Source organism: Podarcis raffonei, chromosome 12, assembly GCF_027172205.1.
Source record: "Podarcis raffonei isolate rPodRaf1 chromosome 12, rPodRaf1.pri, whole genome shotgun sequence".
NCBI classification, from domain to species: Eukaryota; Metazoa; Chordata; class Lepidosauria; order Squamata; family Lacertidae; genus Podarcis; species Podarcis raffonei.
Genome location: NC_070613.1, coordinates 14,526,007 through 14,540,083, shown reverse-complemented (window position 1 = coordinate 14,540,083; position 14,077 = coordinate 14,526,007). Strand labels below are relative to the sequence as shown.

Here is a 14,077-nt window from a genome sequence, read left to right as displayed (position 1 = left end):
AATTAGAAGTAAAATAGATCCTGAATATTATTTTTTCATATGTTTTGGAACGGGCTCTACAGCAGCAGTCCCACTGAACAGAGTAGGCCTTATTTTTGTGGAAGCATTCATAGGGTTGTGCTACAAGGATCTTAAATTCTGGAGTACTCGCTCGCTGCTAGCCCTGCCTTTTAATCAGGGAGCAAGTGTTAATCTGAGATTAAGACTTTAATCAATCATTCATACCAGTTAATTAATTAAAGCTTCTGCCCCTTGTTCTTTCCTTTGCTGATGTATCTGGGTTACATTGGGTTCTGCACTGGTGCGTGTGGAAAATGAGTGATTAAAACGGAACAAGCAAAAACACCAAATATAAAACCCATAATATTTCCAAGAATATTAAGAACCGGGCTCTGGCAATTCTTCAGGGAAAGGTACTTCCACAATTTGTAAGACAGAGTGATTCAACCAGCTATAACTGAAAGGTATACAGTACAGTGGTACCTCGGGTTACATATGCTTCAGGTTACAGACTCCACTAACCCAGAAATAGTACCTCGGGTTAAGAACTTTGCTTCAGGATGAGAACAGAAATTGTGCTCTGGCGGCACAGTGGCAGCAGGAGGCCCCATTAGCTAAAGTGGTGCTTCAGGTTAAGAACAGTTTCAGGTTAAGAATGGACCTCCAGAAAGAATTAAGTACTTAACCCGAGGTACCACTGTATGTACTTTCCATCAGGGCCCCCCAAGTTCAATTCCAGACGACAACAACAACAACAACAGCAACAACAACAAGGATCTCAGGTAGCATGACCAACAAAGATCTATACTTGAGGCTTCGGGAGTCCTATCCAGTCAGAGTAGACAACACTTGGTTGCTGTGCTTTCATTTGTTTTGAAGGAGGAGGAAGGAAGCAACGTGAAAGATCTCTGCTTAGGATTGTAGAGTTGCTGTAAATCAGAGTAGTTAGTATCAAGTACCATACTCTGACTTGGTGGCTCGCTGTATTTCCATAGTGGCTCCTCGGCAGCTCAGCAAAACTTCTTTCCTTGAGAGCCAGTGTGGTGTAGTGGTTAAGAGCAGTAGACTCGTAATCTGGGGAACTGGGTTCGCTTCCCTGCTCCTCCACCTGCAGCTGCTGGGTGACCTTGGGCCAGTCACACTTCTTTGAAGTCTCTCAGCCCCACTCACCTCACAGAGTGTTTGTTGTGGGGGAGGAAGGGAAAGGAGAATGTTAGCTGCTTTGAGACTCCTTCGGGTAGGGATAAAGCGGGATATCAAATCCAAACTCTTCTTCTTCCTCTTCTGCTTTCCTATCTTCTGAGATCGCAAAAATAAAATAAAAAGGGATTGGTAAGCACCTGGAAGGCACAATAACAGGATAAATCAACTTGTATCTAAAGCTGCACATAATCCTACCTTGAATCCAAGAAAATCGGTTGTATTCAGCTAGGCTTTTTTCAGAGCAGAACTATTGAAATCAACCTACCTAAACTAGTCATGACCATTGATTTCAGTAGGTGCACTCTGAGTAAAGGCTAGCTGAATACAGCCCACTACATTAAAAAACAACAACCTACTGTTGCTGATGCTGCCAATCAAAGCAGATTTGGACCTTTAAACAGCTAGTGTGAGAGATGAAAAATGGGTTTTCCAGCAGCTGCTGCAATATATATATATAAATACTCTTCAGAGATAACCCACCAGCCTTATAAAGCAATAAAGGAAAGAAAACAACATTTCAACAGAGATCCTAATAGCCATAAAATTCCAAAAATGGAAATGATTTGCTTTCATTACATAAAGTGTCCGTTAGAGCTTCAAATAACGAAATAAACGTTGAGAATGGAAAGCTTCCCTGTTGAACTAGTCTCTGTTTACGTTTCAGTAATCCAGGCCATAAAAGCAGTGTGGTGCAAATGCTCCTTTCTTAGGAGGCTCTCAGAAGACCAAGGGACCACACAGTGCTCCCTGTATAGAATATTTACATTTTGAGCAGTGCATCTGTACCTTTGACTTTCAGCCATGGTGGTGGCAATTTAGTCTCGCCACCTGGCTGTCAAAATATTAGAAAATTTGGCTCAAGAATGGGATGGATGGCTCAGGTGTCACTTTATAATCTTTGGACTTTAGTTCAGTAAAGTTTCTTTAAAAAACTAACAACATGGCAAGGTGCTCAAAATGTGCCGCAGTGATTGAACTTTAAAGGTAAGTAGAAACATTAATAATTTGGGAGGCCAGAGGGGTAGGGAGGTTCAGGGTAGAGGAAGTAGAAAAAAGATGCATAAACTAAATCGGCCGCTTTACGTATTATTTTAGTTTCATTTCTCAAAAGAAATTGTAAGATGTTGTATGTGCACTGTAAGTTTATTTTGTGCAGAAGAATAGGTTGTGGATTACTGACTTGAGGATACAGTAACCAGGCTTAACATATAAAGGCCTTTTAATATTTTCTGGAATGCTTTTTGGATTTCGTTAGCAAGGAATGTGAACAGTAAAAGTTGTCTATCCTTTTTAGGACCTCTTTAGAAGGTAGTTGCAACAAAAGAGCAGTAAAAGATGTTTAACCTTTTTAATACTCTTAGGCAAAATCTGAGCATATTCTACATTTCAAAGTTTGAAAAATGCAGTCATTACAGTCACTTATTACTAAAATGCAGCCATTATCTGACTAGCTTGTAGCAAAGAAGAAGAAAAGTTAGTACCATTGGCAAATAAAACTGGGGTAATGTGGGTAAGAAGAACCTTGGAAAGTTTGAAGCTACAATAAATTCTCTATTTCAGAGAAGTTGTTGCATGCATTAATGTCTGCAGCGGTACTGTACAAATCCTATTATTTCCTCTGAACTGTTCAATCCAGTATTTTTCTTGTAAATACAGATGGGATTAGTCTTACTGAACTGAAACAATATTAGATAATGCTGTGTTGGATAAGAGAGCTGTGGTACTCGACCACACATTTCCAATCCAAAAGCTGGGATTCAGAGAGCGAATTTAGGTTTTGTAAGTGCCCACTTGGTCTGCCAAGGGAGGGGAGGCTGTTCTCTTAGCCCAAAGCCCCTTTAGACATGTGGGATGTTGCTTCTCAGTTATTCTGCTCCTGGCTTGAGTCTCCATTAGGCTACAAAATGCATCAAGTTTCCTTTTGATGTCTTTCCTCCCCTTAACACTTTCACAGATTTGCTTCCTCCCAACTTCAACCCCTTGTCTCCTTGTGTATTTTTGGAAGGGCAGACAGAGAGACTGTCTGCATCATCAGTGGGAGAAATCAGTGAGTCATAGCGCTCAGTTTATGAGGAGCATTGTTTCATTCGAATCTCTCTTGCCAAGATGCTGACAAGGAATTTGAGTCATCAGCAGCAAACAAGCTGTAAAGAACTTGAATCTGTAGGATAGAATGGCTTCGGGAGGGAAGGAGGAAGGCAATCACCAATAATATCCACAGCTTGGGATACAGTTTTCGAGAAAGGTTGTGCTGGTATTATTATTTTGCCCATGTATCCGAATCTTCACTGCAATCTTGTATAGTATTCATATTCTTGCCTGCAGGTCTAATGGAAAATTCTGTCTCCAGTCTGGTTCTTTATGTGTGGTTTATTGCAACTGAATTGTTTGGGTTCAAACTGGAGACAACTCTAGGGTGTTGTTTCCCAGGTTTCTGATAACTGATTCACTCATTTCATTTTTGAATTTTTGGGGGAAGAATTTGATTTTTCACTCTCTGGCAGTAAATGTTTTGGCCCTACAAGTAGGACTTGCCTGCTGTCAGAGACTGCCTTTGTACAGATTAGACTAATTTGTCCATCTAGACTAGCGTTGCCAACTCTGACCGGCAATAAATGTTCGGGGTTTCACTCAAAAGTGTTTCCCATCACCTGCTACCTGATCCCTTTTTTTAACTGGAGAAATGGCAGGGGGTTCTACTGCATGTGAAGAGTGTATTCTCTCGCTGATATATAGTTCCTTCTACTAATTCTATGCGGTGTTAAACCACAGAGCCTAGGACTTGCCGATCAGAAGGTCCCAGCTCTTGCCCACCTAGCAATTTGAAAGCACGTCAAAGTGCAAGTAGATAAATAGGTACCACTCCGGCGGGAAGGTAAATGGCGTTTCCGTGCGCTGCTCTGGTTCGCCAGAAGCGGCTTAGTCATGCTGGCCACATGACCCGGAAGCTGTACGCCGGCTCCCTCGGCCAATAAAACGAGATGAGCGCCGCAACCCCAGAGTCGGTCACTAATTTACTAGTCGGTTTACTAATTCAGAGTCGGTTTACTAATTCTATTAAATACCTTGTATTATCTGAAATAAGGTTGTGTTACATTAAATATGAAGGCTATTCACTATGATGTTCTACCTCCACGGTTGGAAGCAATATGCCTCTGTATACCATTTGCTGGGAATTAAAAGTGGGGCGAGTGCTGTTGCTCCCAGGTCCACCTTGCAGGCTTCCCAGAGGAACAATCAGCCTGGAAATTACTGATCTAGGGGCTTGTTCATGTGGCACTATTCTGTACATGCAAGCAGTCCTAACTATCCATGGGAATAGACTATCCATTGGTCATTTCTTCTCCATAACTGGCCGCTAGGGAATAGATTATACCCTCCCCAATTCTTCTGCAGTTAGTGATAAACCAAAATGTAGGATCTTGCTTTCAATAACTAGTTTTATTTCCTTGTCATCCCGTCTTCGGGTTGTATTTCGGTATATGCCAGAAGTATAATTCTGCAAAGGAAAAAAAAGTGTGATGAAACATATGCTCTGTCCAGTTAATGTTTTCCTTAATAGCATCTTCAAATGAAAGCAGGATATCACTTTCCTGTTTGTGTGCGCACGTATTTTTAATAAACACATCTCTGAGCAAGACCTTGCAAAAATACATTGGATAGAGTTGTCTGTGCACTATGGGGGGCGAGGGGGGGGAGTTCAGAAAATGTATTTTGTAATGCCACATTGCATGCACTGTATATTAATGAGCGCCTAAGCACCTGCTGCCTGCATTTTCCTTTTGAAACCTAAATTTAAAAAAAACAGCACTGGGATGAATATGACCACAGAAAGGGGACTGGGTCACTGAGTGAAGTATTTAAACTAGGTGGAGAAACAAAGCACAATCTTCTTTGTGTGTTTTGTTGCATGTAGTCTCAGCAGTGCTTGGAAAATTCATTTTTAAAAAGGAATTGGAAATTAGGTCCAGTTCATCCTTTTGCAAAACAAACCAGTTCAAGTTCATCCGATGAACTTTTTTAGTTCGCCCTTGGCAAATTCTCTTTGGCTTTCAGAATGTTACAAGCTGCTGTGCTAAAGTACTGTATGGGGTCCAAAAGTAAATCAGCGGGGCACACACAAGTACCGTATTTTTCGCCCTATAGGACACACTTTTTACCCTCCAAAAAGGGGGGAAAGGCTTCGGGCTTCGCGCAGCTCTCTGCAAGCCGTGGGAGAGTTGCGCAACTTCACGCAGCTCTCCCACGGCTTGCGGAGAGCTGCCTGTTCTGGGGGCTGGGGTCGGGGGAAGCTCGGGCTTCCCCAGCCCCGTGCCTGGGGGAAAATAATCCCCCCCTTATTTCCCCCCCCCAAACTAGGTGCGCCCTATGGGCCGAAAAATACAGTAATAAGATAGCTGATATACATAATGTCAGCATAATTGTATTTCTATACTAGAAAAGGCTTACCCTATGTAATTTGTACCAGCCACACAAGTGTTAAAGACACAGTGCATCATCCACTTTCTTCCTGTGTTTCTTGCTGCAAGCTGCTCCTGTGGGAAGAGACACAATCTCTTCAGCAGGCAAGAAAACGATTTATAATCAATATCATAGTAAAATAGAAGTCATTCGGGTTTCCTGTGATCCAGACATCCCTCTACATTTTAAAAAAATAAATTAGCAGATGTGATGTGCTCTTGTCCCTCAAAGACTCTAAATATTATTTCCCAATGTGATGTGAAAACTGTGAAATTCAGTATCTCACTTTGTTGCGGCTTTGCCATTGCTACCTCCTTACTGTTACCAAACCAAACGTTGCAAGGATGTGGAAGCAACAACAGTTTTATGTAATTCCTAAAGGCACCAGAGTCCACCCAGGCCCTACACCTGACAGCCCTAAGACCCATAGCTCCCACCAAGCCTTCTCCTCTGGCCTCTTTTCTCAACTACGCTTCCCTCCCCTGATGCTCTTATATATATCCCCCAACTTCCTTCCGCTCTGTGGCTCTGGGCTCTTGACCACTTAGGCTTCTTATGCTCTAAGGCCTTATCCCCATCAAGGCAGCCCATCCCACATAGATTTCCTTTCAGGAAAACCCCTATATGAGGTTTTAAGCCCAGGCAGACAGATAGCATATCCCTTTCTTAAAAATAAATAAATAACCTGGACGGTGAAGCTTCCTTTGCCGAGTTCTTGGTCCTCTGAGCATTTGCGGTGTTGTCTTCCATCACGTCAGCTCAGCCAACTGCTGAGAATGCCAATAATATTTTCAGCTTAAACTTCAGTGGGATGAAAAGTCTCATTTGCTCGCTTGAGCAAAGGGACTTAGTTGCTTGAAGTACCTGCCTTATGTCCTGAGGCTGGAATCTCTGAGGTAGCAAACAGGAATGTGCAACGTTGGCTGCTGATAACAGAAGCCGATGCAGCGCCTCTAGATTGGCCGGTCCTGGTGAAAATGCTAGGAGCCTGTCCTTCTATTTACTGCATCCCTGGCCTCCGGGCTCCAGCTTCTAGTAGCTGAATTAAGAGACCCTGGTCTGAAGCACACATCTAGATTCAGACCCGAGAATAAAACAGAATATGAATTGGGCTATACCGGGGCAATTGTCTTTAATGAAAAGACTGCCAAAATGAAATTAAAATCCATGTCACCACCTATGCTTAAACACTGTAATCCATTTATCAGAGCAATACACTAAGGTTCTAATCTTTTTCTTCTTTTGGGGGGGCTTCATGCAGCTGAGCACATAGGGTTTGTGCATTTCGTTTTACCTGTCAGAAAGCTCATCCCAGCCGCAGTGCTGAAGGGATAGAAATGTTGTCTTTTTATAGCTTGATCGTGGGAAGTACGATGTGCTTCTGCTTTGCATTTTGTCTTGAAATAGTGCTTGGAAGCTTAGCCAAATGTTTATATTGTCATTTAAATAGTTCACCAACAGTTCCAAATCTTTTGTGTGCCCTTCATGCCTGATTAAAGAATCCCATTAATAGTTGAGGAAATGCTAATTGGTAATGTCTTTTGCCAGCCATTACGTCCCAAGCATTCTATATAATCCACTGTTGATTAACTTAATGAAGGCTGATGTAGTTTTGTGTGGCAGAGTATCTGAATGACAATGCAACCCTCTCGGTTCTTGGAATCTCCACCCGTCGGTATAAACTACTCTGGGTGTTTAGTTGCCAAAAATGTCTCCAGTGTAAATTAGATTTTTCTAGGCAGAATGAACGTAATATGCTTTCAATTGTTTGTTCATTACAATCATCAAGACAAACAGTGGCAAAGTGTATGGTACCTCAACTTAAGCAGGCAGGCTGTGTCTTCATTCAAGCTCTTATTGATTTCTCTTTTCTTTCCTTGGCAGGTGACATCACGCAGAAGGGCTATGAAAAGAAGAGATCAAAATTAATTGGGGCCTACTTGCCACAACCTCCGGGTATGTAGAAATGTACAAGCAATGCATGGAGCTGTCGTGTGTATTGATCATTAAGCCAGAATATTAATGTGTGTCTTTGGGGGAGATTATCTGAGGCACAAAGGAACCTGTCGCTGTCATGCAATGGATGTAGATTTCCCCACCAGCCAATTCTCATGAAGAAATGTGCGTCTCCTTGTATAATTAAGTGGTTGGTGCACATACTGGATGAGATTTTAAAATCCTTTTGGTGAACTTTAAACAACGAAAGAAGCAAACTATTTAGGAATAAACACTTGAACCAGAGGGCAAACATTGAACATAAACATATAAAATATGCAGACGGATCCCACAAGATTTCACTTGTGGAAACCCAGAAGTAGTGATCATCAGCAAGAATGGATTCAGAAATGAATCATGCATGCAGCAAAATCCTAGTCAATTAGGATTAAAGTGGCTTATACCTAGGCACTCCAGCGTTGCAAGGCTGTGGGCCACAACTATAATCCTTTTGGGGTGAAGCAAACTTTAATAGACGTGCATACAACAAATGAAAAGGATTTGGGATGACTCCCATACCAAGATCTTGCAACTTTGGGGGGGGGTCTTCTGTTTTTTCTCCTGACTGTTCTCTGATGCAACGGTATATGACCTTGTACAATTGACGAGGCAGGCTCTACCGTTTTGTGAGATAAGGATAAGCAGTTCTTGCCCTTATTTAAAACATAATTAGATGGCATCAAGTTTCATTTCAGAGGCAAGATGCCTCATATTATCGAATGCTGACAGCAAAAGAATGGGGATGGCTATATCCATCTTGGCTTGCATCTCTGGGATATCCAAATAGTCAATATCAGAGACAGCATGGTGGGCTAGATGGAATGTTGGTCATATCCTCCATGATGATAATTTTTTCTTCTTAAATAAATGGGATTTCTTTGCTTGGGGCTAGGTTGCCAAGTAAAGAGCATACCACATTAACATTTTCATTCCCCAGGCCTAATAAACTTGAACTGGGTTATTCCAAATGCTCTTTAAAAGGGGGTGGAATACATTAGGGTACGCACTCTTCCACTCATGTGTACTAAGTGCAAATTTCCTGGAAAATATGCAAACTGACAGGGAGAATTATAATTGGATGTATATATGAAAGTGTGTTATAAGTTCTATTGATTTTTTTAAAAATGGGAGTCATGTAATAGATATAGCTATATAAACACAATATCCAGTTCCCATGTTCTGGAGTGGCAGAACATGTAGCCTTGCTACAGTCTTGTTGCAGTGGAGTCATTGTGGTGGAATTTCCAATATTTTTGAACACCCCATCATTAAAAGCTTCTTTTCCCTTTGGCAATTTCTCCTTGATTCATGATATGTTGAGACATGAGGGGAGACTGGGCAACTCCCCTGCTTTTTCACTTGCTGTGGCAGTGGCACCACAGGGCATTCTGTGCAGGTCAGGCTTTGAATCCACAGAGTGCTAAGACAGACAAGAGTGGCGACTATCCTTAAGTGTTGTAGTTGCGCAATAGCAGGCCTTCCAGGCAGGGAGCCCAAGTTCAAGTTGAACATGTTGGCTGACTGAAACAGGGTCAGACTCATGCCTGCTTCTCACCTGAGGTGGTGAAACTTAGTACTGCGGATAATGAAATGTAGCTCCAATCCAAATCAAATCAAAACTCTCCACATAAAAAACAGGCCTAGTTTAAGCTAGAACTCTTCTCCTTGACATCTAGTTTTTAATGTAGAATATATTTTGTTTAGAGAGGAGAAGTTAATCATGTGGACACCACACCTCCTTAAAAAAAGAAAATAAAAGCTAGCACACCATGAATAGGGAGCCTCTGATTCTTCAGATGTTGTTGGACTCCAACTCTCCTCAACCCGACTTTTGATTCGGTTGGCAGGGGCTGATAGAAGTTGTACTCCAACATCTGGAGGCCACAGGTTTACTATCTCTGCACTACACAGAGTATACAAAGTCCAGTGCCTGTTTCTCATTATCTTGTTGCATTAGGGCTTCTTCTTCAGTATAATGTAGAAATTAAAGTTAGCAATTAAGTTTAAGTGGAAATAATCAAGCCTTTCCTCCTTGTTCTCTTGATCCTGCAGGTACAAGCTTGGAAATAATACTGAAAAGTTTTGTACATAAGTGCACACAGATGTATAATCAGAACTGTATATGTTGTCCAGTGTTGAGAGAAAAGAAATCTGTGCCAAGATAATAGAAATTATACACTAGGAAAACTCAGTTATACCACTTATTTATATTATTCAATTTATGCAAACATAATTTTGTCTTCTTTCCATAGATCATCCTGCCATTTTAAACACTCTGCATAATTTAATTTAATTTGCTTTTGCCAGTCATGGGAACAGATAAGGAACTGTAAAGAAGGGTATTAAATCTCTGCTCCCAGCCCCTGGAAAACTTGTTCCATCACTGCTCTGACTTTCGAGAGCTCAGCAAACACTATTAACACACTTTAATACATAAATACATAACCAGAAAGGCTATAAACTTGTTCTTTATAAAACAAGGTTATAAGGATGCTATTGAAGCAAATGTTCACTCTTTTGTCGAAATGTGAAAAGGACAGAGGGTACCCCTGTTAAAGTATGTTGTTTTTATTGTGCCAACAAGATGAACATGTGTTAAAGTTACAGCCTGTTTTTCTTAAGAGTCAGAAGTTCTTTAATGTGTTGTTCGTTCCTATATATGTGTCTCCAGTCCTTTCCAGACAAAATTGGTGTTTTCATACGATGGGAGACTTGCTTTACCCTCAATTCATAAGAATGGGCAATTGTCGCTCCCGCCCCCCGACAAATTGTCATTAAATGCAAATGGAGTTGCAGAATGGTTGGAGCCACGGTCTGTGGCCTGTTTTAATCATTCGTTCGTTCGCCATAATCCCTTGGGAAATGGAAGCATTGATAACACTGGGTTTTTGACCTCGCATTTCAGAAGAGACTTTTTTGTTTATCTTTAAAATGATGTGGCTGAATTCACCAGATAGATTTTTTGCGGGGGTGGGAAGGTTGGGGTAAGATGCTTTCCCCCTTTGGTGCAAACGTGCCCACCAGACTGACAGTAAAACCACAAGGCAGTTCCCCACTGTCCCAGCATCCAGTCTTCTTGCTGCTGCTTTGCTGACGTTACAAACACCAATGTTGGCAGAGTGGGAAATTGATTCTGTGGCTCCGTACTGTAGTGTTTGTATGTGCCTGGGGTGTGTACACTTATGTGTGTGCCCGCGTGTGGGCTTGCGTGTGTGCACATTTCACTGCATGGGGGCAGAAGCTCCATCCGTTGCTGTAACAAATGTAAAAAAACTAAAACGTGACTTAATTAGTTTTTTTCAACTTGTTACAGCGGCGAATGGAGCTGCTGCGGTTCGGTGTAGACTACAGCACAATGAAGGGGCCACGAGAAGGACGCTGCGCACTGGCAACATTGGGGTCTGTGACATCCGGGAAGCAGCAGCTAGAGAACGCACAGCCCCACACAACACAGCGGCAAACCGGCCTCTCTTTTACTTTCGCTTTGGTGAGCACAAAAAATATATGCATATCTTTTTATATATCTATGTGTGTGTTTTTTTAGCAAGCCTATTAAGAAAGGTATTATTTCATCTGATTTTTTTTTTTAAGGGCTTTGGGATATATATTTGATGTGGCTAGTTGAAGAGGTCAAATAATAAAAGGGCACCCTTGAAGTCCCAGAACTGTAACACACACCGCCTGTTTCCTTACAAGAAGCACATGTCTCTGGTGCAGATCACATGCGGACCCAATATACAAAAGAGCATGATCTGCAGTTGCTATTTGCTGGACTGCAAGAACACCCGCATTTCTGCTTCTGTTGCTGAGTGGTGAAAATGAAGAGTTTTATGTGTGCATGACATTACAAAGCCCTTTCTCAAAGACAGCTGCAAAACACAACTTCTGACCCAAGAACTGGATTGGTGGGAAGGGGAGAGGAATTAAGATGCAGGAAGACATGAATGTCTGAATGATGGGTTTGCTATTACTCCATTCTCGGATCCTTTGGGATCGGCAGCACCCATAACCGCCCCCCAACATGGCAATAAAACGAATCCTTCCTCCACATGACACACTGTCATGTGCCCTCTCCCTGTCCCATCTCATGTCAATCTCAAACAGCTTGCTGTCTGAATTTTACATTTGCTGGCAACTTTTTGGGGGGGCTGTTTTGATCTCCAACTTCCTGTCGCCCAGCTTTTTATGGTATTTTCAGCGTAGAACATACCACCGCAAACAGCTGTAGGCGCTGACTGTTTCATTGCTTTCATGTTGGAAGGTATCAAGGACAATACAGCCTTTGTCTTAAGACCTGAAGAATTATAACTTCCTTATAATTCAATGATGAGTCAAGGATCCCACCTCCCTTTTTTTAATAAGGTGGGATGCTTATAGTAAAGCTATACAGCTCTCTTTTTGACGAACCAGTAGCTAAGACTCAGGCATGTGAACCCAAAGGCCACTTTGCCTTGAACGCACTAGGTCGCCTTAGGGCAAGCATTATCAATGCCAGTGTTGTCTTTGAGGTTGCTTTTAGATGGACAAAGGGGAACAAAATTAGAGAGCATTCAGGAACTCACTCTGGACACAATACAAAGTGCAAAGCTAAATATGTGCATTTATTTATGTATACAGTATGTTCATTTTAGTCATTTTGATCCTATTTTAAAAGTACACCCCCCCGGCATCTAAATATCAAGCAAGCACAGCTCAGTTTGCTCAGATTAACAGAGCTTCAAGATGCACCATCTCCTGTCCTCACTGAGAGAGATCCTGCCTTGCTCCTTCTTAGGCTTGCTCCCACCATGGTGAGATCTATGGAAAACAGAGCAGGAGAGGATCCAGTGAGATATCATTGCATGACTTTGCAGAATGTAGTCCGCTGTGGTGGGGAATGAAAGTCCCCCCCACTCTCGCGCACACTCGCTCCTCAAACGCCTGCTAGGCTTTCCCTTTCCTCCATGTAAACATAGCCTGACATGTAGGACCTTGTGTACAGATCATATCAGGTGGAAGCCCTCTGTGTCCATAGGTTGCCCTTACATTCCATGTATCGCCTGGCCCTGTAAATAAGAATATATTGCTTTTGTAAACCTCATCCATGTAATTTAGCAGGTTGCAGCGTTCGCAGTGCCAGGCAGGTGAGCGATGCCTCCCTCAACACCACCTTGTTGTTGACAGCAACACTCCACTGACTTCTTGGCATTTAATATTCTGCAGCGGTTTTGTGTCTCTGTCTGCATCCTGAAGGCTTCATGTTTTTGTGCTCTGTATTACCCTGGGCGGAGAAATTTAGACTTCTTCTTTTTTTTCTTCCTTCCTTGCGTTGGCTCTGACTTGCCCTGCTGAGTGCCTAATAGCAGTTTGCATTCCAATTCCATTGTTTGAAGGAAAAATCAGGGACAAGCCATGAAGCAATATTTATATCTCCTATTTGGGGGGGGGGGGAGGCGGGAATGTAGAAAGGAGCTTTTGAATCCAGCGTCCCATTTTGACCTTTAATAACGGCAGCAAATTGAATTAGACATTTCCCATTTTAGAGCTATAAGCCAGAGAAATGTTTGTGTGTGGACGCTCTTTTGAAAAAACCAAAAACCAAATGCTGACCGCTAAAAGAAAAGCACACAGGAAGAAGAACCAATTCCAACGAGAATGAAAATGTTTATCGCACTAATTTTTGTAGATTCAGTGCAAAGGAGAAAAGTTTGCCGGCAATTTTGTTTGGTACTACTAATAGCATATATAGTTAAAGCTATAGTTAAAGGTATGGTTTTCCCAGTAGTGATGTATGGAAATGAGAGCTGGACCATAAAGAAGGCTGATCGCCAAAGAATTGATGCTTTTGAATTATGGTGCTGGAGGAGACTCTTGAGAGTCCCATGGACTGCAAGAAGATCAAACCTATCCATTCTGAGGGAAATCAGCCCTGAGTGCTCACTGGAAGGACAGATCCTGAAGCTGAGACTCCAATACTTTGGCCACCTCATGAGAAGAGAAGACTCCCTGGAAAAGACCGTGATGTTGGGAAAGATGGAGGGCACAAGGAGAAGGGGACGGCAGAGGATGAGATAGTTGGACAGTGTTCTTGAAGCTACCAGCATGAGTCTGACCAAACTGCGGGAGGCAGTGGAAGACAGGCGTGCCTGGCGTGCTCTGGTCCATGGGGTCACGAAGAGTCAGACACGACTAAACGACTAAACAACAACAACTGACAGCACCTCCAGTATTTCACAGTTGAAAAAAGGGACACTTTCAGAGAAGGAGAGATGTTGGGTCAATGAGGCAGAACTGTGAGCTCCTGGTTACAAGTCCACCACCTCAGTTAGAAACATAGGAAGCTGCTTTATACTGAGTCAGACTGTTGGGTCCATATAGCTTAGTAATGTCTACATTGACTGGTAGCGGTTCTAGGTTTCATCCCTAGAGATGCCAGGGA

At 42.3% G+C, this 14,077-nt stretch overlaps 1 protein-coding gene across 4 annotated transcripts in view; it reads left to right on the top strand.

The window, feature by feature from the left end:
* DIP2C (disco interacting protein 2 homolog C) overlaps nt 1-14,077 on the top strand; it is a 295,768-nt gene that overhangs the window by 165,048 nt on the left and 116,643 nt on the right. For 2 of the 4 annotated variants that reach the window (XM_053359327.1, XM_053359328.1), the window contains exons 2-3: nt 7,549-7,620; nt 10,973-11,146. In XM_053359327.1, the coding sequence (XP_053215302.1) occupies nt 7,549-7,620; nt 10,973-11,146 (246 nt within the window). The remainder of the gene's footprint in view (nt 1-7,548; nt 7,621-10,972; nt 11,147-14,077) is intronic. The other 2 variants (XM_053359331.1, XM_053359330.1) reach the window with 1 other exon arrangement.